Source organism: Nomascus leucogenys, chromosome 10 (assembly GCF_006542625.1).
Source record: "Nomascus leucogenys isolate Asia chromosome 10, Asia_NLE_v1, whole genome shotgun sequence".
NCBI classification, from domain to species: domain Eukaryota; kingdom Metazoa; phylum Chordata; class Mammalia; order Primates; family Hylobatidae; genus Nomascus; species Nomascus leucogenys.
In genome coordinates this window covers 11,283,300-11,306,518 of record NC_044390.1, presented here as the reverse complement: position 1 = coordinate 11,306,518, position 23,219 = coordinate 11,283,300, and the positions used below count along the sequence as shown (strand labels likewise).

Sequence of the window (23,219 nt, the reverse complement as noted above, 5' to 3'; positions counted from 1 at the left end):
TTCCCTCCCGATGATGCCGCAAAAGCTGGAGCATGGCTGTGAGCACCCTGCCTGAACCTCGATGGGCCAGGCCATCTTTCACATGGTAGGGGCAGGGCCAATCTGTGGCTCAGCTCTAGAGGGTGCCTTTCACACCCTGGAATGCATGATTGGCACCCCCTGCAGTTGTGCAGGGCACAGTGGGGGAGTATTTATTGTCCATGAAAAATCATATGAAGCAGCTGCAAAGAAGTCTAATTGTTTTCCTCATGATATGCGCATGACTCCCTGCGCGCACACACACACACATACACACACGTACACACACAAACACACACACACCTCAGGAGCTTTGGTCCCAGTTTGCTATATCAGGCCCAAAGCTCTTTCTCTCTTTCAGCCCAAACATCGTTTGAGCCAAGGTAGCTTTCTCCTCCAACTGAGAAAAGTTTCCCTCTTAGAGCCGGCAAACGTGTAGGCGTGACGTTATGCTTAGACATGGCAGGAAGGAGAAGCAGAGTGACAACTCTGAGGGAACCAAGAAAGCCCAAAGGGGAGACAAGGTTTAGAGCGAAATCAAGATTGGATTTTGTCATGAAAGGCAGAACTGGCAAAAGCATCATTACAAGGCATTAACCTTGTTACACACAGACGAACAAGCAGAGGCTGGGATTCAGAAATAAATTACACATAATAAACTAGACAAAATAGGCTGAGAGCAACATTAGCGATTATGCCCTAAGGGGAGAGAAGGGCAAGATAGAAAATAGGCCCGAAAAAAAGAGAGAAACAATAATCTCTGGACACAGGGGGCTGACTGCACTGTTTCCCCCTTCTTCTGCCTGGCTCCCTGGGTATTAACCTCACTTTTGTGAGGACGTTTCTCCAGGGCCTGTCTTTCTTTTGTTTTCATTTGCTGCAATAAGCATAAGAAAGCCATTCAAAGGGTTCCTTTACCCATTCACAGGGACCTGTCCATTTCTGTGTGTTTCCAGCACAAAAGAATCCATTTCCATTCAGCCAGAGCAGCCCCTAGAGTTTTCAAGAGGTCCAAGCCTCCTCTCCTATTTTCTTCCAGGCTCGCTGTTGTAATTGGCTGCAAAATCCTGACTGTGGCCAGGGTCCTCCGGGCTGGTGAGAGGAACAAGCACTTGTCCACGTCCTGGTCCCTGCAGCTGAGGAAGAACTGCAGTTTAGTGTCCGCTCCAACAAGTTGTGATTGTCATTTCTTAAACAGTGACTTGCTTTTGGTTCCAAGTAGCAGAAAACGCAAGCAACAGTGGCTTAAACCATGGCAACTATTGTTAACTTGGTAAAATGTTTAAAAGTTGAAGGTCTGCGGCTCAGTGGTGTCTCCAGGAGCGTAGAATCTCTTTTCTTTTCCCTGCACCAATCTTAGCATGTTGCCTTCTATCCTTCATCTTGAATCTCATGGAAACAGAATGGTTGCCACAAGTCTACACATGATGAGATCACACAACTGTATTCCAGAGGCGGAAGTGAGGGAAGAGGGCAAAGGTTCTCCTCAAGAGGCTTCTGTTATCAAGGAGGAAACTTATTCCCAGAAATCCTTCCAGTGGACTTCTCGCATCTCCCTGCCAAGGACTGGGCCACATGACCAGCCTCAGCTCTAAGGGTTAGGAAAGCCAGTGTCTGGCAATAGGGAATGGAGCTGCCATTTGGCTTGGCCCAATGATAGCTTCCACCAGGCTTAGGTTCATTGCTATCTGAACAAAATTAGGGTTCTTCTTGGCAAAGAGGAAATAACTGCCATGGGTGTGGCAGTAACTTGTGTTTTTAAATGAAGTAATGATAGCAAGCATGGGTTATGTGTTACTATGTGCCACACCTGTTCTAAGCTTTACTGAGGCTTACACACAAACTCATCCAGTCCTCATAAAAAGTCTGTGGCATAAAAAGTCTGTGCTCTTATCATCATTTCCATCATATAGAGGAGAAAACTGAGTCACAGAGAGATTAAATCACATGTACAAAATTACTTAGCTAGAAAGTGACAGAGCCAGGCGTCAAACTTAGGTGGTCTGGCTGGCTCTCTATGCTATACTGCCTTCATTAGGTAAGATGATAAAATACTTCAAGTAGCACACAGTAAGTATTAATACATGTGAGCTGGTATTATTATTATTATTACTATTATAATCTCTTTTTCGTAACCACCCTGCCAATCAGACACATCAGCCTTATTAGATAGTTTAGAAAGCTAACCCCTAACAGAGTTAAATTAATTGCCCAGGTCACACAGTGTGTGAGAACCAAGCTCAAATGTAAACAAGTGCCAGGTGTTCTCTCAAGTTTGAGAATGTTGATTTAATGGCTGCACCAGTTACCTATGCTACTTTTTTTTTAAGGTAGGGTCTCACTTTGTTGTCCAGGCTGGAGTGCAGTGGCTCAATCACAGCTCATTGTAACCTGGAACTCCTGGACTCAAGCGATCCACCTGTCTCAGCCTCCTAAACAGGTGGGACAACAGGTGTGTGCCACATACCTGGCTAATTTTTTATTTCTGTAGAGATGGGGGTCTTGCTATGTTGCCCAGGCCAGTCTCCAACTCTTGGCCTCAAGCAATCCTCTCGCCTCAGTTACCTATATTATTGATCCCGGATTTACTTTGAAAAAAACTACAATTGTTGAGGGCAGCCAGAAATCAGAGAAGGATACCGGGAAAGGTGAGATGGTAATTTGGGACAGATTTTTCCTTGTTCCCTTTTAGCTTTTGAGCTGCCTCTGTTTTCTTGGATCCAGCCTTTCACAAACAGGATCTCTCATCCCACCTCACTAAAGGCTACCCATGGTTCTTGGTGAATTAGAACAGGTACAGTATTAAGCACCTACTGTATACCAGACCTGGATGTACACTGTCCCATCTTGTCCTTGTAGATAATCTACAGTCCACATCCATCACTTTTTCTGTGTTGTGAGATGAAGGGAATGGAGTCCTCTAGCCAGAGATAGTGGTATTAGAACATTCTGGATATCTAGGCAGAGACGATGCCCTGTTCTCCACGTTAGCCTCTCTGCAGTGCTCAAATATTTAATAAAAATAACTGGCATGGTCAGCTGATCTTAGGTTTGAACAATTCTGGATTTATTTTAAAGCAAGATGTGTGGCATGGTTTTACTTATTTTTTTAATCCTAAAGGTCATCCGACTTTTCTTTTTTTGCTCATAGTCATGAGGCTTCCCTATCTAAACAGTGATCTATTGTTCCAATCCTTAGACTCACAGAGAATTTTTTTTCCTTAACTTCAATTTTCACAGGACAGCTCCTCATCTTCCCATATTGCATGAAAAGTGTCTTTCAACAAGGAAAAAAAAAAAAAACCCTAATGAGCTTTCCCCAAATCTTCTTAAACCGAGTTCACTATAGAATATTTTATGCAAAAACATCGCCTTCTCTTAGGTTATGACATCTTTTCCTTGAAAAGTGATCAGGGCATTGGACAAATCCTGGCTAGCTTATCTTCTCCTTGCAGCGCAACCTCAACAAAGAAATAGAGACGGCACTTTAAAGGCTTCAGAAATCAATTTAGCCCATAATCCATTTAGTTTAGATGTTAATGAAACTTGGTGGGTTTAAAAATAATGAATATTTAATAAGACATAAATTGAAAGACATAAACACTGTTGGCAATAATATAATGAAGTTAATAAGTCTTAGCCTCCGCGTGGCTACCTCCCCCTCCCCAAGTAGGGCGATTTTAGGAGTTGCTGTGTTGCTTACTGAAGTTTGCTGGCTGCAACTTCAATGTGCCTTTAAAAACCTTAGTACAGTTGGGAACTGAGCTCTGGCAGATAAAGTGTGCTATCACACTGTGTTCAGTAGCTGCAGACGGCAACGGCTCTTCCTAGCTCCATATCTTCCAGAGATTTGTGTAACAAACTCAGTTTCCTGTCGTTGAAGGCAGGACGCAGCACGAAGCACTTCATTCCTTTTAAACAAAAAAGAAAAAGACATTTTGGTCGACAGTCTCTCTGCTCTGGGTTTAAAGAGGGGCTTTATTTAATGATCAGGACCAATCATGTGATTACATGTGCTCAGAACCTCAGACAATTTAAATGCCTTCAGGTTGGGAGTTAGACTTTTTGTTTTCCCCTTTAAAAGCACCAGCACCAGGGCCAGCCCTTCAACGTGGTTCCTCCTTAGCTCTGTGGCTCGATCCTACCCATCGTCCATGACTGTATCTTTGCCTTTTCACCCCCTGAATTAGCTACCCTGTCTTTGGGCTTCCTGTGGTCCTTTTTGGTAAATCTAGAATCCCTCCTTTCTGCCGTCACACCCAACAGGATCGTCTGTGTCACATCTTGGGAAATGTTTGTGTTTAACCTCACAGAAGCCAACGCCTAGCTAAAATGAATTGGCGGCAGGATTTTGAAAACAGCCAAGTATAAGATAGTCTGCCTCCCAATTCAGTGGTGGGCTGTCTCTTGGCACTAAAGTGGAATTCATCTTCATATATCAGCTGGGGGGTGTTAAATAGATGGCCAGCTCGCGTTGGCACTCAATACCTGTTCATACATAGTAAACAGGGGTTTTCTTTGGTTGGGCAGGTATGGTGATTTTGCAAGGTAATGAAAGGTTGGTCCCGGGGAATCTTGTCTAAGAAAATATATGTGGGGCCCAGAAGTGAGATCCTGCCTAGGAGGGCATGAGTGACATTTCATCAGTATAATGAGAAGTATTGTTGTTAAAAATTATTATTTTTTTTGTGCGTTTGTGTGCATGTTCAGAAAGAAGGGGATCAACCTGAAAGAGTCCAACCAATCGCATCATCTACCTTGATCCATTCCGACCTGACATCGGTTTATGGCACCGTGGTAATGAACAGGACTGTTTTATTCTTGGGGACTGGAGATGGCCAGTTACTTAAGGTTGGTTTTCTGTGCCTTCTTCAAATGTCTATTTTAATGGTGATATTTTGTGCTTTAAAAAAACATTTTTTTAATGCTTCTGGGTTATACATGAGACCAAACCAAGAACTTTGTGAACTCCTTAAAGACCCCCAGAAATGGCCTGGAAGAAAATCTGGAATTCTGTATGTAAGAATGCCCCGTAGCCATGTAATGAAGTATCAGCTACCTTGCTGCCCAGGAGTGCGCCAAGATATTTTTCCTTCCTTACTCATAAGCCACCTGGGTGAAGTAAATGGAGGTCTGGTCCCTACCCCAACCCTGACTCACCTTCCCAAGACATGTAACCTTTTAGTTCTAGCTCCTTTATCATGGAAATGTACAAAGCACCTGATTTCTCATAACTTGAAAGAGATGAGAGATGATAGGGCTTGAAAAGAAGAAAAAACAGGTGTTCCTTCCCTCCAGCCCACTTACCACCCACAGAGGGGGTTTGTTTTCTGCCCTTTGTACCCACACACACCACAGAGAGGTTAGAGATCTAAAATCCTTTGAGACTCCTCTTGACTTTTATCTCAGAGGACTATTTTTTCTCCACTGTATGGATACACCCCGGTCAAGTGCAGGTTTTTATTCACTTATGAGAGGGGAAGAGAGGAGGAGGAGAAAATAAAATCAGAGATACCAAATGACTTGTCTGAAGTTATCTAGCGGTCATCTTATCAATGTCATCAGCAAGCATTTACTGAAGACCTTCTGTGGTCTCCAACAACATTCCTGGTCAGGAAATGCACCATTTCTATGACCAAAGACTGAGATTCCTTGGCCTCTCTGCAGCCATCCATTTACTCTCAGCTCAGATTCTTAATTGAATAATGGTAGATCTGTTTCCCTCAACTGATCTCCCACAGATAACTCGCTGTGTGACTTTAGGTGAATTGCTTAACCTCTCTGAGCCTTCATTTCCTTACCAGTAAAATACAGTTCTACTAGACAACCCAGAAAAACCTTTTCCTCTTCTGATAGTCTCTAATTCTGTCTTCTGCACACGTATTCCCCACCATCTCCATCCCCAAGCCAAACCTAGTTACTTGCTCCTGTTTGATCCTGTTTCCACACTTGCTCACACTGTACCTCCAGCCTGACATGCTTTTTTCTTCTTTCTCTTATTTACGGCACCTTATGTATCTATGCTGTGGCTCAGCTCAAACCCCACCTCCTCTTTGATGACATCTAAGCCTGGAGTGACCTTGCTCCCCTCTCATTTCCTGAAATACTCATGATCTATGTCATTCTTGTGGCTCATTCCAAATGTCTTGCCTGGAGACCTCACCTTTTCACTGGTGTTTGTCTTGCCTTCCCAACTTGATTTTAAGCCTCGTGAGAAGGGGGCCATGAATTCCCACAGCCTAATACAGTGCTGAGTGCCTGGTAGGCATTTGATTTAATCTGTTTTCTTTGGAGGAAACCCAGTAACATATGGGAGGGAGTTTGTTTGTATACACATTCTTTTAAAATATACATTGATCATCTTTCCTGTTGTGTTAGCTCTATTTCCTGGGGAAGGGTAAATACCCATCCATCATTCTACACAAGTCACTGGGTGACGTCTGTGGCTCCACCAACCTGGTCAGGCTTATTGGACCCATTTGCCTGGCAGGAGTTTCCGTCAAGCCTTTCTGGGCCTCCTCACCAATTATCTCTTCAGATTTGGGATGTTTTTGACGAGTGTTTTGACAAGAACACTGTTTCCCCAAAGCCGAGCCAACCAAACTGCTACATGGTGAATTGGAGGTGAAGGAACACTCATCTATAAATAGTTCCCCATGGGATGGCCTGGTTTTGCCTGTCCTGTGTGTTCACCCAGCAGCCTGCACGCCGCTGGCCAGCTTTTAGCGATGTTGTGGCAACCAGGGAGTGGACCAAGCTGCAGCTTCACGCTGCTGAGGAGGCCGCGGCTGACCGAAGTCTCGCTCTCCTCAGGGTCTGTATGGGGTACCCATTCAGAAGCCACCTGTGTGGCCTCGTTGTTTTTTTTAGGGTTTGAATAACAAAGGCAGCTTTTTGTTGTTTTGTGACTGCTAACATTTACACAGTGCTTCCTAGATGCCAAGGGACTCTATATCTTCTAACGAATTCAGTCCTCTCCATGACACAATGGGGCAGGCCTACTATTCCCATTTTACAGATGAGGGAATTGAGGCCCAGAGAAGTGGGATGATGTTGCTCAAGGTCACACAGGGGCAGAGCAGGGATTTGAACCTGGAATGACTTCAGAGACTGCACTAAGATCCCTTATGCTACACTGACTTTGCAACCTCTGCCACAGACATGGGGACTACTCTCTGAGGATTCGGGGGCACATGGGAGACATGCGGATAGGGGTCCATGCCCTGGTGGGGGACACGTACTCCTGGGGTGAGTCAGGCTTCCTAGAGGCTCAGGAAAGAGTCCCAGCCTGAGAATAAGGCGGACCATCTGAATGAGGGAATACCTCACTGGCATGGTAACTTCTTGGGAATTAACACCCGCCCCCAAGCCCCCAATAAGAGAGAAGGTCCCTCACTCAGGAGAAGGGTGTGAGGGATGAACTTGAGCTGACTTGCCCCGCCAGGCTCCCTAGGGCAGCTCAGTAATGCCCAAGCCTCTCCCCTGTATCCTGTGTACAGATTCTTGGATGTAGCCCCTGAATGTACCCAGAATCCTGAAGACCCAGGATCGTGCGGATGATTTGGAAGCTACCAATAATCCCCAAATCCCTTTATTCAGAAGCTTTGAGCTTCTCCCTTGCCAAGGCTTGTCACCAGAACCGTAAGAAAGGACGAACACTGATAGACACAAGCTTGGCTCCTTAAGCCACAGCGTGGGGAAACTAATGAGCGGCAAAAAACACAACTCAACCCAACGCAGACAGTAGGAGGAGGAGAAGAAACAGGGCTTGGATCAGCCACAACCTGACTCATCAGTTTCTGAGTGATGATGAGTTGACGGCATTTTGACATGTGCCAGGCACTGTTGTATATACCTTGTTGAATGAGAGTCAGGAAACAGCAATTGGGGCCCAACTGCTGTTTTTTTACCACCACCAGTAAAAACCCGACTTCTTAAATCTCTGCAAATCCTATGAGTTTTAATATAATTTGGTGCAATTTTAAGCCTCATGTTATTTAAATAATTTTTCCTTATTGTAAAGGTAATATATGCTCATGTAAAAAGTTGCAGAGTCGGGGGTGAGAGGACAACAAAGAAAAAATTACCCCTAATTGTGTTGTGCAGAAGCAACTGCTGTCAGCATTTTGGATTCTCTATTTATGTAGCTGAGGTCAGATTTTGCATCCCATTTTGCATCCTTTTCTTCAGTTAGTGAGTGAAAATGCTTATCTTAAAATGTTATTGCAAACCCTTTCTAAACAGTATTTTTAAATAACTATATCATATTCTATTATTTGGGTACATTATTTTGAACTTAAGCTAAGATACTGGATCACTTTTAAAGTATCTTTAAAGACATACATTTTCCAGAGAAGACGGCATTACCTCCAAAGGTAAGATTTCACTGATAATCTGTGAAGAAACTAAAGGCTACAGTGTGCCAGTACCTTTATTGTCCTCCTTCTTTTGCCTATAGACCTAAGTCCCTTTATAAGATTTTGGGGAAATAGAAGGAATTTAGAGCTCAAAGTGTCCTTTGAGAGCATCTAATCTGCTCCTTTATTTTATCAGTGTACAGTCCCATGGTCGTGAGGTGAGTTATGTCTAGTCACCCCCGCAGTTATTTCCCCATCCTGCTTCTTTTTGGAACATGATTGCATGCTGGATTTTTTTTCAGTCGTCAGCATCTCCACTGAGATCAGCTGAAAAGTATGGTCACACTGAACTCAGCTTTGGGGAATTCACATTGCACGTGATGCACAATGTACGCATTTCTGTAAACACACACCGAGTCTTTCTCCAGATGATAGTACAGCCTATCATGTGGTTTGGATTCCTTTGAGCTGACTCCGTTGCCCATAGAAAACTGTCCTTATTTCAAAGGCAGAATTGCATATTTTGAGCTTTTCCAGGTGGTAAAGTAAGTAATAATAGAATGTGCCTGAAATTTGAAATTTGTAACTTTATGCATGCCCATTAACCTTCCTTGTAAGCATAAAAGATAAGAAGGCAACAGGCAAGGAAGAATAATCGCTGACATTTCTGAGCTCTTCCTGTGTGCTGGGCATTAGAACCAGCATCTGCACGGGTTGACTGGTTTAACCCTTACCAGTCAATACTCTCACCATCCCCACTTCATAAATGAAGAAACCTGAGGCCTCGCGAGGTTAGGGGTATCTTGTTCAAGGTGCTCTGAACCAAAATAATCCGTCCCAGAGCCCGAGCTTCTATCCCCCAACTAAACCGCATTAACTCTTACAGAGCTTAGTAGAGTTTGAGGGCTGGTTTTTGTTATATTTCTTTCTAATACTGGGGTATAAGGGTTGATACCAAGATGCAGATGTTTGAGGTTTCATAAGAGGGGCCGGGAACCCTGTGGTTTAGTTTGTTCCTATTTGGGGATGGCTTCCTGGCAACCCAGCTGAGTGCAGAGCCTGCTCCTGTCTGAGCTGCACGTAGTCCATGGGGGTCTCTGAATCTCCTTTGGGTCCCCAGCTTTACCCCAGTGGGCTCCTTTATAGGAAAGGTAGGAATTCTGTATTCAAGTTGCTGTTTTGAATGGTGTCAGCAGTAAAGACTAGTGTCTCCCTGACCTCCCAGGGACTGCAGTAGGGTTCAGGATACAGGAAGCTATTTCACACAGCTCTACCCTGTCCCCATATCCAGTCTTGAGGTATTTCCTTTGTGCTTGGGGTCAGACTGGTTACCTATGTGGCCCTCTATTCCCACTTAATGGCTTTCTTTTGTTTTTGTTTTTGCTTTTTTCTTTTTTGAGCCAAGGTCTGGCTCTGTTGCCCAGGCTGGAGTGCAGTGGTGCAGTCTCGGCTCACTACAACCTCTGCCTCTCAGGCTTAAGTGATCCTCCCACCTCAGCCTCTTGAGTAGCTGGGACTACAGACTTGTGCCCCCACACCTGGCTAATTTTTTTTGTATAGACAGGGTTTTGCCATGTTGCCCAGGCCAGTCTCGAACTCCTAGGCTCAAGAGATCCTCCCACCTTGGCCTTCCAAAGAGCTGGGATTACAGGCATGAGCCACTCTACATGGCGCCACTCATGGATTTCGTTTATTCAAATCACAGCCAGTTCCAAAAAGTTCTGTCTGAATTCAAACAGAAGCAAAAACTCTGTACTACCTAAAGAGTCTGCCTTGACTCTGGTTACTGAAGTTTTTGAATGAACATAAGAGAAAAAAATCTTTTGTAAAGACAAGCTGTACTATATACCCAGAAAATGTTCAAATAAGGAATAGGAGAACTTGGGGAACCTAGAACAGGACCTGGGACCGGAAGTGGTGGCAGTGGTGGGGATGACTGAGCTAACAGACCAAAATGTTAAAACAAGAGGAAGTGTCAAAACTTGGAAGTGGGTTCATTGGTTGGCTGTTTAGGATGTCATGTGAAGCCTACTTCAAGTTCTCCCCACCTCATTAATTCCAATTTATGAGTTTGCAGGGACTCCCCAGTTTGAAACTTTTAGTCCCATATAATCCACAAATCTAGAACCTGCGGTTCAGACTGTATGCTTCTCTTACTACCTACACTGCAATAAGTAGATTGGAAACAAAAGAGAAATTTGCCTTAATCTTTATATTTCATGTTTGTTACTCCTAACTGCTGAGGCACATTAAATACTTACCTTGCTTTCTCCTGTGTGTGTGTGTGTGTGTGTGTGTGAGTGTGCACACATACACAGGCATGCATGTGTGTGTATATGTATGTGTATGCAGGCATGCACGTGCATATGTGTGTGTGAGCTTGTGTGTGTGGATGTGTGGTTTAAGTCTCCTTCCCAGCATTTCTCAGAAACTGCTCATGGAAAAAAATAATAATAAATGAAAGGGTTGGCTTGTTTGCCCTTCAACTGGTTAGCCCCACAGAGTGAGGCACAGGAAATTAAATTTGGCATAAAATATTATAGCTTTTTGAACACCTATGGCTTTTCCATCTCATGGTAATTGTAAAGAAAAAAAAATAGTCTTTTGTTTAATTTTTCTCCCCCCTCATTTTCCTCAATGTGGTATCCTTCCTGTGGGTGGTCTTGAACCTGTCTTGCAATTGTATGGTGTTGAAGTCTCCACTCAGTTATTTTCAGCAGTGTAGTTGGGAGTTTTATATGCAACAAAAATCCCAAGGCTAGTTATTAGTCTACCATGAGGCTGCAGGAAGACGTCAACAGAAACAATATGTTGACACGAACTGAAATTCTCCATCAGAGAAAATTTGTTTTCTACACAGGCTTCAGCTGGAAAAAGCTGAAGAGCCCTGTAAAATCTTGAATGCTAATAGAGTCGTTTTTCATTTAATAAATATTTATTGGGCACCTTGTATGTGCCAGGCACTGTTCTGGGTGCTGAATATACAAAGGTGAACAAAACAGACAATGCCCCTGCTCTCCCGGTGGGAAGAAAAAGATAGAAAACAAGCAAATGGATTAATCAGTGATAAAGACACTTCAGATAGTGCTATGAAGAGAACAGAGTGATGGGTAGAGAGTGACAGAGGTGTTCAGCGGAGAAGTGATCAGGGAAGGCTTCTCAGAGGAGGTGATGTTGGCGACTTGAAAGATAAAGGAGTATACAAGCATACACATGGAGAAGGTTCAGATTGACTTCAGATTAGATCTATGTTAAGGTCGTATCCTGGAAGATAAAAATCCACATCGTGCCCAAGGAGTGTGTGTGTGAATTGGATGAGATTTCTCTTATGCAAAATTCAACCCATTTTGGGTTTTTGTGACTCATTGTTACTTCCTGCATTGCTTCACTGATCATGTTCTTTTGCCGAGGCTGCCCACCTAAACTGAGCTGAGGAAGGAACGTTTCCCTTGCTCCAGTCTTGCTGGGTTTTGTCTCTGTGTTGATATTCTCATGAAGTTTGCAATTAGAAAGTCCAAGTGTTCCATTAGTGCCTGTGGGCTGGGGCTCGGGCTAGGTGAGAGATGATATGAACACCGACCTGTCCTGTAGTCATCTGAGAGAGATGAGACTCCAGGGGCCACAGAAGCAGAAATCCCTCACCCCTCTGTGTAGCACATTTGGGACCTTTGTGGTGAAAACTAAAACTTCCTCTTGTCCTGTCCTCAGGATTATGGAGAGTATTGTTTGCATAATCTAGCAAAAAGAAAAACAATTTGACTCACCGTCAAGGATTTTTAAATTTAGATTTTATGTATTTATTTTTAAGGTAATACAATGATATTATTTAAAACTCAAAAGAACCAAGAAAATATTCCGTGAAAATCACCTGGTCTTGACTTCCAAGGAACCAATGATAGCAGTTTCATGGGTATCTTTCCAGAGATAGTTTATATCTGTCTATGGGCAAAAGAGTGAAGATATTCTTCTTCTCTTTTGTGGAAACATAAAACACAGTAAACATATATGTTATATATGTAAAGATACCTGTATATGTAAATATGTCTATATTTATAGAGATATGTACATATTTCATATAACTTTAAATATAACACAAAGAGCTTTCTAATTATTTTTATAGCTAAATAGTATTTCCTTGTTTGTACTATAGTTTACTTAACCAGTTCCCTATTGCTGGACATTTAAGTTTTTTTAATCTTTTCTCTATAACATACGATGCTACAATGAATATATGTCATTTCATATACATATATGTGTGTGTATATATGTGTGTGTGTGTGTGTGTGTATATATATATATATATATATATACACACATATATATGAGGGGCTGCAGGGTCCAAGGGTATGTGCTTTATAATTTTGATAGATGATGCCAAATTACCTGCTAGAGAGGTCTGGCTTCCACCACTGAGGAAACATACTCATTTAAACCCAGCATCTATGGCTATCAGGACAAGCTTCAGTGCAAGCCACGCTAAGTAGCTTTTTCAGGAAACGAATTGGTAAATCCTGGGCCACAGAACTTTTTGATAACTTGTAAAAAAAAGAAAGAAAAACAAAGAAAGAAAGAGAGAGAGAAAGAAAGAGACAGAGAAAGAAAAAGAGAGAGAGAGGTAGGGAGGGAAGGAAAGGAGAGGAGGGGAGGGGAGGGGAGGAGAGGAGAGGAAAGAGCTTCCTTACCACAGTTCAGAGTTCTAGAGAGAATACTGGTGCTTCATTTCCAAAGTACCAAGTAAATAAATCAATGTTGCACCCAACTAGATCTTTCCAGGTGCCGCCCATCTGTATCAATGATGCTCCAAGAGTAAATAAAATAAGCTCCCAATAAAAACTGCAGTGCAGCTCCTAATTTACATAAAATGGATGAGTGGTGGTGTAAAGTATGTTTTTACTTTGTTATTTTAAAGCAAACCCCACAGACACGATGTCATTTCACCTCAACATATTTCGTTATGCATCTCTCAAAAACTACAGTTATTTTCTTAAATAATTGTAACCATAATGCCAAGATCACAGCTAATAAAATTATCAGTCATTCTTTAGGATCACTTACTATCCAGTCTGTGTAACTAAATATTCCCAACTGATTCAAAAAGGTATTTTAAATGGTTTTGTTCAAATTGGTATCTGCACAAAGTCCTCAAACCAAATTTGATTGTTCTATTATCTAGAGCAGTCTCCTCCCTTACTTTTATTCCCTGCCACTGACTTAACTGAAAAAACCAGGTATTTTGCCCTATAGAATGTCTCTTATCATGTGTTTGGCTTTTTGCTTCCTTGTGGTGTCATTTAGCTTGTTCCTCTACTCCTGCTTCCTAGTGCTAAATGGAAGTTAGCGCTAAAGACTTGATTAGATTCAGCTTCAACTTTATTGGCAAGAATACATTATGGGTGGTGCTGCCCAATGATGCTTTTGCCATGATGAATTCCTGAAGAGATGCCAGGGCAGCAGCTTCTCTTCTCTTGGCCCTTCCTTGAGAATATTTCTATCAGTGTTTGTTTAAAAAAACAAAAAACTGGCTTCCTATTTCTCTTTCCCTATTCAACTGCTTTCCAGAACCAGATCAACTGAATCTGAGCTGATTAATACGGCTAATGAATTAGAGATGGCAAATCCTGGCAAGCCCATACCTTCGTCAGTGCCTGTCCCTTGGCTCCACTTACAAGATTCTGTAGAGCAGTGTTGGCCAAGAGAACTTTCTGTGGTGATAGAAATGTTCTACATCCGTACTCTCCAATATGGTAGCCAGTCACCATAGGTAGCTAGTGAACACTTGAAATGTTGCTAGTGTTTTTAATGAAATTTAAATTTTTAATTAAATTTAAATTTAAATAGCCATTATGTGGCTAGTGGCTATCATATTGGATAGTGCAGCTATAAAGTCATTTTAAAATGACTTGAGATACACACCTCTCCTACCTCCCTTAGGACCTAACTGCTTCTGTTTTAAAAAGAGCTTTTAAGAAGTCATATTTCATATGTTTGGTTAGTGAGATTGACTTTTACAAAGCTGCTGCTGAATTTGGTGAGCAGTCCAAGGGCTTCAAGTGAGCCACTATTTGCACCAAATCCACCTGGGCTTGGCCCAAGCAGATGATGGAAGGAAGTCACTGATCGCAGGGCAAAGCTAGACTCGGGCCCAGGTCCTGGAAAGGGGAAGTGAATGCGGGAAGTTGCTCCTTGTGCAAAATTGATAAGAAGCCTTTTGGCTAAACAGCAAATACCTAACTGCCATCAGGATATGTGGGAACAGGCATATTATTGATTAGTAGATATGTGAAGTAGGCTTTGTCCAAAAAGAATCTTAGGTGCCAAATTTTTCTTTTCAAACCACGCACCCAATGTGGCTGATGTCTACAGTGGTAGAGATATGAATACAGATAATCTATCTGGATATGTTCAAACTGACAAAATGTTGAACACCTTCACTTTTCAAAGTAGTGGGTACAAATTGTGTTAGGTACAAAGATGATTAAAGGTTAGGTACACAGGTGATTAAGACATGGTCCCAGGCCAGGCACGGTGGCTCACGCCTGTAATCCCAGCACTTCGGGAAGCAGAGGCGGGTGGATCACCTCAGGTCAGGAGTTCGAGACCAGCCTGGCCAACATGGTGAAACCCTGTCTCTACTAAAACTACAAAAATTAGCTGGGTGTGGTGGTGCATGTCTGTAGTCCCAGCTATTCAGGAGGCTGAGGCAAGAGAATGGCTTGAACCTGGGAAGCGGAGGTTGCAGTGAGCCAAGATCGCACCACTGCACTCCAGTCTGGGCAACTGAGTAAGACTCCATCTCAAAAAAAAAAAAAAAAAAAAATGACATGGTCCCTGCCCAAAAGGAGCTTGCAATCTAGTAACAGATTATTATCTATTGACTATTGATTATGTGCTAAGCATCTTTCATAGTTCTTATTTGATCCTTACAAAACTGTAATAAGGAAGGCACTGTTAGCCCCATTTTAGAGATGAGGAAATTGATGCCTAGGGAGATTAAGTTACCAGTTCAAAGTAGTGCAGCTACTTGAAGGATGGAGGCAGGATGCAAACTCAAGCTTACGCCACCATTATACTTCTCTAGCACTATGGGTTTAGAGTCTCCCGATGGGTCTTCATACCCATACTTCAAACCCTGCCTTCTCACCATCTCCTCTTGCTCCTCGACTCAAAGCCCTGCCATGGCCTCCTCTCTCTCATCTACAGTAAAAGGCAGGCTCTTTACACAGGCCCACAAGACCATTGATTATCCTTCCCCTGTTATCTTACTATCTTACTGTTCACTCCTCTACCTCTCTCCACTGAAGCCACCCTGGCCTCCTCCCATTTTAGTTTCTTTACACTGGCAGGGCTGCTTTTAAGAACATGTTTCATTCAAGTATGAAAATAACTCATCTCCTGCAAGTCTAAATAAATATCACCTTTTCAGTGACACCTACCCTGAACATATATTCTCTTAACCCCTGACCCCACTATATTTTATAATTTACTTTTTTTCTTATTAATAGTCTGCTGTTACTCACCCCACCACACACACACAAGAATGTAAGTTCTATGAGGTCAGGAGCTCTCCCTTCCGCATTTTGTTCACTGCCATTTTTCAAACACCCAGAACAGTGCTGGGTACATAATGGGTGTTGGGTAGGTGTTTGTTGACTGAAGCTGGATGAAGCTCAGGTGTGTCCAATTTCAAAACCACTGAGTACTGAGTCACACTTGTGTATATTTTATATGTGAACACAAACCTACTTGTCTGTATCTGCCAAGTTAATCTGGGTCACTTCTAACTGTATGATTATCAGAGTATCCTGTGCAAATACATGTAGGAGCTACTTCCTTTAATTTCCAGTCTCTCTTGAGACAGCACTAATGAAGCTGTCACTTGTGGCTTCCTATAGGGCCAGACAGGGTCAGAAATTGTGGTCAGCCAGCTTCCACATATGAGGATACTACCCCAGCCCTGAAGAGCGGCATTTTTGTTTGTTCATTTTTGGTGACTTTGCCCTTACAAAAGAAGAAATATTATGCTTGTTATTACCAGCCTTGTTGAGGACTGAGATATGGGAGGATGATTAAGGAGCATGGTACCTTAGGCAGTATTTGTAGTGAGTGAAAAAGGATGCAGCTTTATGATTAAGCTACAATTTTTGCCACCCTGCTATTGAAAGTATTGAATATAGGCCGGGTGTGGTGGCTCATGCCTGTTATCCCAGCATTTTGGGAGGCCGAGGCGGGTGGATCACGAGGTCAGGAGATCAAGACCATCCTGGCCAACCTAGTGAAACCCCATCTCTACTAAAAAAAATTAGCCGGGCGTGGTGCATCTATAGTCCCAGCTACTCGGGAGGCTGAGGCAGTGGAATCGCTTGAACCTGGGAGGCGGAGGTTGCAGTGAGCCAAGATCATGCCACTGCACTCCAGCCTGGCGGGAGCGAGACTCCATCTCAAAAAAAAAAAAAAAAAAAAAAAGTATTAAATAGAAATCATGTTTCTCTTTTTGAAAAAAAAAATAGGTTATTCTTGGTGAGAATTTGACTTCAAATTGTCCAGAGGTTATCTATGAAATTAAAGAAGAGACACCTGTTTTCTACAAACTCGTTCCTGATCCTGTGAAGAATATCTACATTTATCTAACAGCTGGGAAAGAGGTAGGTAGAAATACTAGTTATTGCTTCTGATTTATGAATAAAAATGGTTTAATTGATGTCATTATCTAGTAGCAAAGCTTTTACTTTGAACTACAGAGTTTAAGCAGTGCCCCAGGCTTCGAGGAGACCTCCGCAGTGGTTCACAGGCACGGAATTAAAAACCTTACTGACTGTCAGTAAGTAAGCAAGAAATATTATCTATTTAGACAATTTTATTATTGGCTATATTTCCAGTGCCAAGTTTTTCAGAGGAGGGCGTGCTTGCAAATGGGCGCATAATCAGCAAGGTAACTGAATTTACACATTTATTGTGTGGGCACTAAACGGTTAGATGCATTTATGAATATACCCAATGGGACTGGCTTTGGAATTTGGGGTTAATATCAGGCCACAGCCTCATACACATTCATGAACCAGGAAATATATGGTACTCACCTTCCCCCTCTTCATTTATCTTGCTGTTTTGGCTTTTCTTTTGCTTCTGCTTACTGAAATAAAAGTAATATATTTTTATATTTTCTTCATCTTTACCAAGTGCTGTTCTTGGCAAGGGAAGGGGAAAAGAAACTAATTGTTAAAGAGTCTCTACTATGCATTAGTCACTATTCTTTGCACGATCTCTGTCTAGATGCATAGAATTGTGTACATACACATACACACAAGTGTAGAAAACAGTGTTAATGACATGTGTCACTGATCGGGCATGGTGGCTCACGCCTGTCATCCCAGCACTTTGGGAGGCTGAGGCGGGAGGATCACTTGAGGCCAGGAGTTTAAGGCTGCAGTGAGCCATGATCGAACCTCTGTACCCTAGCCTGGGTGACAGAGCAAGACCCCGTCTCAAAAAAAAAAAAAAAAAAAAAAAAATGGGCTGGGCATGGTGGCTCACGCCTATAATCCTAGCACTTTGGGAAGCTAAGGCGGGGATCACCTGAGTTGAGAAGTTCCAGACCAGCCTGGGCAACATGATGAAACCCCATCTCCACTAAAAATACAAACAATTAGTTGGGTGTGGTGGCACATGCCTATAATCCCAGCTACTTGGGAGGCTGAAGAACAAGAATCACTTGAAACCAGGAGATGGAGTTTGCAGTGAGCTGACATCACACCACTGCATCCCAGCCTGGGCAACAGAGTGAGACTCTATCTCAAAAAAGAAAAAAAAAAAGAAGAAGAAAAAGAAATGTGTTATTAATTTAATAAAAAGAAATGTGTTATTTATTTTATGTGAAGAATCTAAGACTTCGAGAGGTTAAATAACTTGTTCAAGAATATCTATATCTATCTACCTATCTGTCTATCGATCAATCGATCTATCTATCTATCTATCTATCTATCTATCTATCTATCTATCTATCTAAAGGTTAGCCTTTGCAGAGCTAGGACAAAAACTCAACTCTGATTCTAAAGCCTGTGATAAATGATGTTAAATCCAAAATTTGTGAAAACTGGACATTCCCTGGCTCAGTGGTTTTGACCTATGACCATTTGAACATGGAAAGTGCAAAGAAGATAATTGAGACTTACATAATTATATAATGGATGTAACAGATACTCTCAGCCCAACCCTGGTTTTCCATTCTTTTCAGTCATTCTAAGGAGAATAGCAATGACAGCAATCTACATGTGCTTTTTGAGTCACAGATAAGATGTGCAAGCAATTTGTAGTTTCTGGTATTCTTATAAAGATGATACTGTTCTTTGCACATTGAAAAGTCAGTGATATCAAAATGACCGCATTGAGATGGCCACATCTTCCCACAGAGCTTGTAAACCAGTCCTTCACCATATAGAATCTCCTGTGCCAATTTGCTTCACCATTCAGACACTTTGTATTATGTTTCTCCCCTGAGGATCCCATCTTTGAAAGACTTTTGTCTACCCAACAAACTGCACATACTAAGTAACAGTTCCCATTCCCAGGGTTTATTTATCAAGGGCATCTCAAAACTGCCGGTCAGAGTACTGACTGTGCTCCCACATGGAGCTGATAAAATTCCAACCCAAAGCAAAGAAACTTGATATCTTCCTTAATCCGTGCATGTTTTTCCATTCTGCTTCTTGAAATATTGCAAATAGCTCATAAGCCCCCATTACTTCCTTCATGGATAGTAATGGAACCCCAGAACTCAGGACCCTAGGCTGGGAACCACTATGAAAAGCCACCAGTAGTTGATGGGTTCCCACTTTCTAGAAAGCAAAAAGTTATAGCCTCTGGTCATTCAAAGCCTGAAGTCCTGGGGAGAGTTTTTGACTGGGCATCAAAGCTGGTTAGCCCTGCATTCTTCACTGAGGATTACTGCTAGAGATCCTACTATTTGAACTCTGGCCGAGCAAATATAACCCCTAAAGAGACAAAGTCCAAGGAAGGCTCTTGGGGAGATAAGAACAGCCAAACTGGGATATCCATAAAACGGTATGATATGGGGCCGCTAAAAATAATCATATGGAGATCTATGCATTGATGTGGAATAGTTACTACGGTCTGTTATTAAATTAGAGAGCAGGTCTAATGTAGTATTTTTAGTGTCCTGTCTCTCTCTCTTTTTTTTTTTTTTTTGATGGAGTCTTGCTCTGTCACCCAGCCTGGAGTGCAGTGGTGCAATCTCAGCTCACTGCAATCTACACCTCCACGGGTTCAAGCAATTCTCCTGTCTCAGCTTCCCTAGTAGCTGGGACTACAGTCACACGCTACCATGCCCGGCTAATTTTTGTATTTTTTTTTTTTTTTTAATAGAGACGGGGTTTCACTATACTGGTCAGGGTGGTCTCGAACTCCTGACCTCAGGTGATCCACCCACCTCGGCCTCCCAAAGTGCTGGGATTATAGGCGTGAGCCACCTCACCTGGCCCTCTCTCATTTTTTTTTGAAACAGAGCCTCACTCTGTCGCCCAGGCTGGAGTGCAGTGGTATGATCTTGGCTCACTGCAACCTCCACCTCCTGAGTTCAAGGGATTCTCCTGCCTCAGCCTCCCGACTAGCTGGGATTACAGGCACCTACCACTATGCCCAGCTAAATTTTGTATTTTTAGTAGAGACAGAGTTGGCCAGACTGGTCTTGAACTCCAGGCCTGAAGTGATCTGTCCGCCTCAGCCTCCCAAAGTGCTGGGATTACAGGTGTGAGCCACCACGCCCGGCCAGTGTCCTCCCTCTTATACAGAGTTATATTTGTGTGTTTAAATAGACTGATTAATAGTTCTCAGAGAATGTTCTGGAGACCCATATTCCACAGAATGTTCTGAGCAAAAGTGGTCCCAGAACCAGCTGTTACTTACTATACCCCTCCTGGAATACCGTAAGGCTCAGCATATTCAAAGGCTCTGAGAAGCCCTGTGGTAAGGAAACCTGTTTCGCTTTTTCAGTCTAAGGTTTTATGTTTGCTGGATCATGGAACCCTTTTCCTGCATAATAGCAGTAACCAATACTTATTGAACATTTAGTACCTGTCAGACAATAGTTCATAATAACCCCATGAAGTCGTGATCTATTTTACAGATGAGGAAACAAGGTTAGAGAGATTGCATGACACTTATTAAAATCCGTCAGTGTTACAGAGGCATTTGTGAACTACAAGGAAATACCTCCATTCTGGCTAATTCTGGCTCAGGATCACGGGCTGCCGGCTGCATCTGTCAGCAGTGTTGGGGACTATGAAATGGAAGGGCGTGGTTATCCTCCATGAGGTCAACTTGGAACTGAAGGATCCACCTCAAGATAGTCCCTGTTTTCCTCACAAAATAGAGAAAGATAGAGAGCTCCCTTGTAGAACTCTTTATTTCTCTAACCTGCTAAAGAAGTTATTTACACTGTCTAGCATGTACAACTTCCTGGCATAATGAGTTCCCCAAGTTCCCTTACTACCTGCTGTGTGGTTTTGCCTGCAGAAAGTGCTCTGTGTGATGCTCAGTTACTCCCTGCCTCTCACTGCCCTACTTGGAGGCTCTGACTGGCTGCCTAGATGTCTGGGTCTGCCCAGCTGGGGTGCCCTCTTTGTGGGCTGCTGTTTCCTGACAATGGCAAGAGGCAGCTCTAGGGACGGGGAAATGATTTGACTACTCCCCGTTTCTTTTATTTTCAACTCCATTGGAGGGGTGTGAGCAAAACAAGCCAGGAGCTGAGGTGACGGCGCTGTCCCTGGCAGGGGTGTGGGAGGGCCTGGTCCCTGGTCCTCCTCATTTCCACATTGAGTGCCAACCTCCTGCTGACACTCCTGGGGCAGAGCCTTTGCTATTCCCTAATGCTCATTTCCAAAATGCCATTGGCCACACATGGACTGTCTCTGTATGAAAACCAGGCAACCTGATTCCATGATCCGTATGGAAATCATCATTAGCAGATCGGAAACCCAACTGCGTGTCAGACTCACGCAGCTCTGAGAGAGCTCTTAAAATACAGATTCCTGGCCAGACACAGTGGTGCACGCCTGCAACCTCAGCACTTTTGGGAGGAGTGCTTTGAGCCCAGAAGTTCAAAACGAGCTGGGCAACATAGTGAGACCCTGTGTCTTTAAGAAAAAAATCTTTTAAATGAAAAAATACGCGTTCGTAGGCTCCGCCCCCAGACTTAGCGAGAGTCTCTGCGGCAGAGGCCTGGGAATACGCACTGTCAAAAGCTCCCCAGGTGATTCTGATACAACGACTTCATGTCCTAGAACTTGAGACCCACTGCCCAGTGCCAATATGGAGGTGTTCTGAGTTCAAGTTGATAAATAGGCTCTTTTTGGCCCTTCATTAGATAAGGTGTTATAGTTTTCCTGCCGTTGCTTATAATTCCATCTGAACCGTTGTCCTCTTTCCTTTTAGGTGAGGAGAATTCGTGTTGCAAACTGCAATAAACATAAATCCTGTTCGGAGTGTTTAACAGCCACAGACCCTCACTGCGGTTGGTGCCATTCGCTACAAAGGTATCTCCTGAATTCTTTCTCACCAACTCGCATTTTCGAAAAAGTGTCATGCGGCAGAACACTTGTTGCCCTACTTTAACGATCCATTCCAGTGACCTGAGGGAACTGATCTCTTCCTCGACTAAAATCTCGTTGTGCAATCCTAATGAATTCTCGAAGATGTTTCCAGCAGCGTCCGTGCTATGCAATCACTGGACCCAGGGGCTCCCCAGTCTGGGGGCGGGAGGGGCAGGTGTGCAGCCTTCAGGAGAACGGGCGAGAGCAGGCAGGTTTGGCTTTTACTTTCTCCAGAATTCGCCAAGACTCAAGAGAGAGGCAAAAAGGCCCCCCCCCGCTCCGAGAAGATAAAAGAATAGAGATGTTTGACAATTTTTCAGTTGAATCCCCATCACGTATGTCATGTATTCTGTTCGCTCCGCAGAAGCCTCGTTATTGATGGCGCCGTCTCCTAATGCGCCGAGCAGCTGTGGGCCTGATGTACAATCTCAGTCTCCGGGCAGAATCTGCCCAGCCTGGTCTGGAATGACGATGCTCACGACCCATCCAGGCTCAGGGGCGACTCGGAGCGGCTTCCCCGCCATGGCAGTTTCCTAGCGTCGCTGGGCCCGGCCTGGTTGGATTCGCCGTCGCCATGGCAACCCAGTACTGGGGCTCTTGCCGGAGAAGCAAAGGAGAGAGCCTTCGCTGCGGCTCAGGCAGGAAAGAGAGAGAGAGAGAGAGAAAAAAAACCATAACAGTGTCTGTCAGTTTGGTGCTTTCAGTTTTTAAAGGTGAAAAGGATAAGAAAGAGCAGAGCAGGTGGAGAGATGCTGAAGGCTGAACCAGGGGACAGTTTGGGGGTAGAAAAGAGTAGGAGGAAGAGAATTGGTGACTGAAGGGGGAGGCAGCCAAGAGAAATGAAGGGAGAGGGGGAAATGCAATACAAGCAAGAGGTTTAGGAAACAAATCAAAAATATGGGGATGGAATTAATTAAGAGTTCACGGGGGAAGGCGCAATCCGAGCTGCAGCAAGAGGAATAATTGCCCCTGCCATTTGCTACGCTTCCTTACCGGGCTGCTTCCGTCAGAGTCACTGGCAGACAAACGAAGCAAGGGCCAGAAAAAATGCTCATGAATAATTCACTGATCACGAACGGGATTTATTTGTTGCACACTCACTGAGCAGTCTTGCTATAATCTTTTAGATCCATTCATTTATGTAGCATCCCTGTCTGTATTTGTAGAGCTGTGTACAGGAGTCAGTTCGATAATGGTGACGACGATGGTGGTGATTAGCCACATGGAGCTAGTGGCTAAT

The 23,219-nt window shown here is 43.4% G+C and overlaps 1 protein-coding gene across 6 annotated transcripts in view; it reads left to right on the top strand.

The window, feature by feature from the left end:
* Positions 1-23,219, top strand: part of PLXNC1 (plexin C1) — a 161,266-nt gene that overhangs the window by 16,079 nt on the left and 121,968 nt on the right. For 5 of the 6 annotated variants that reach the window (XR_004031922.1, XR_004031921.1, XR_004031923.1 and 2 more), the window contains exons 2-4: positions 4,729-4,869; positions 16,883-17,017; positions 21,822-21,922. Coding sequence is in view for 3 of the 6 variants with exons in the window: in XM_003259494.3 (XP_003259542.2) it covers positions 4,729-4,869; positions 16,883-17,017; positions 21,822-21,922 (377 nt within the window). In the remaining 3 variants the exon portion in view is untranslated. The remainder of the gene's footprint in view (positions 1-4,728; positions 4,870-16,882; positions 17,018-21,821; positions 21,923-23,219) is intronic. The other variant, XM_030819841.1, reaches the window with a different exon arrangement.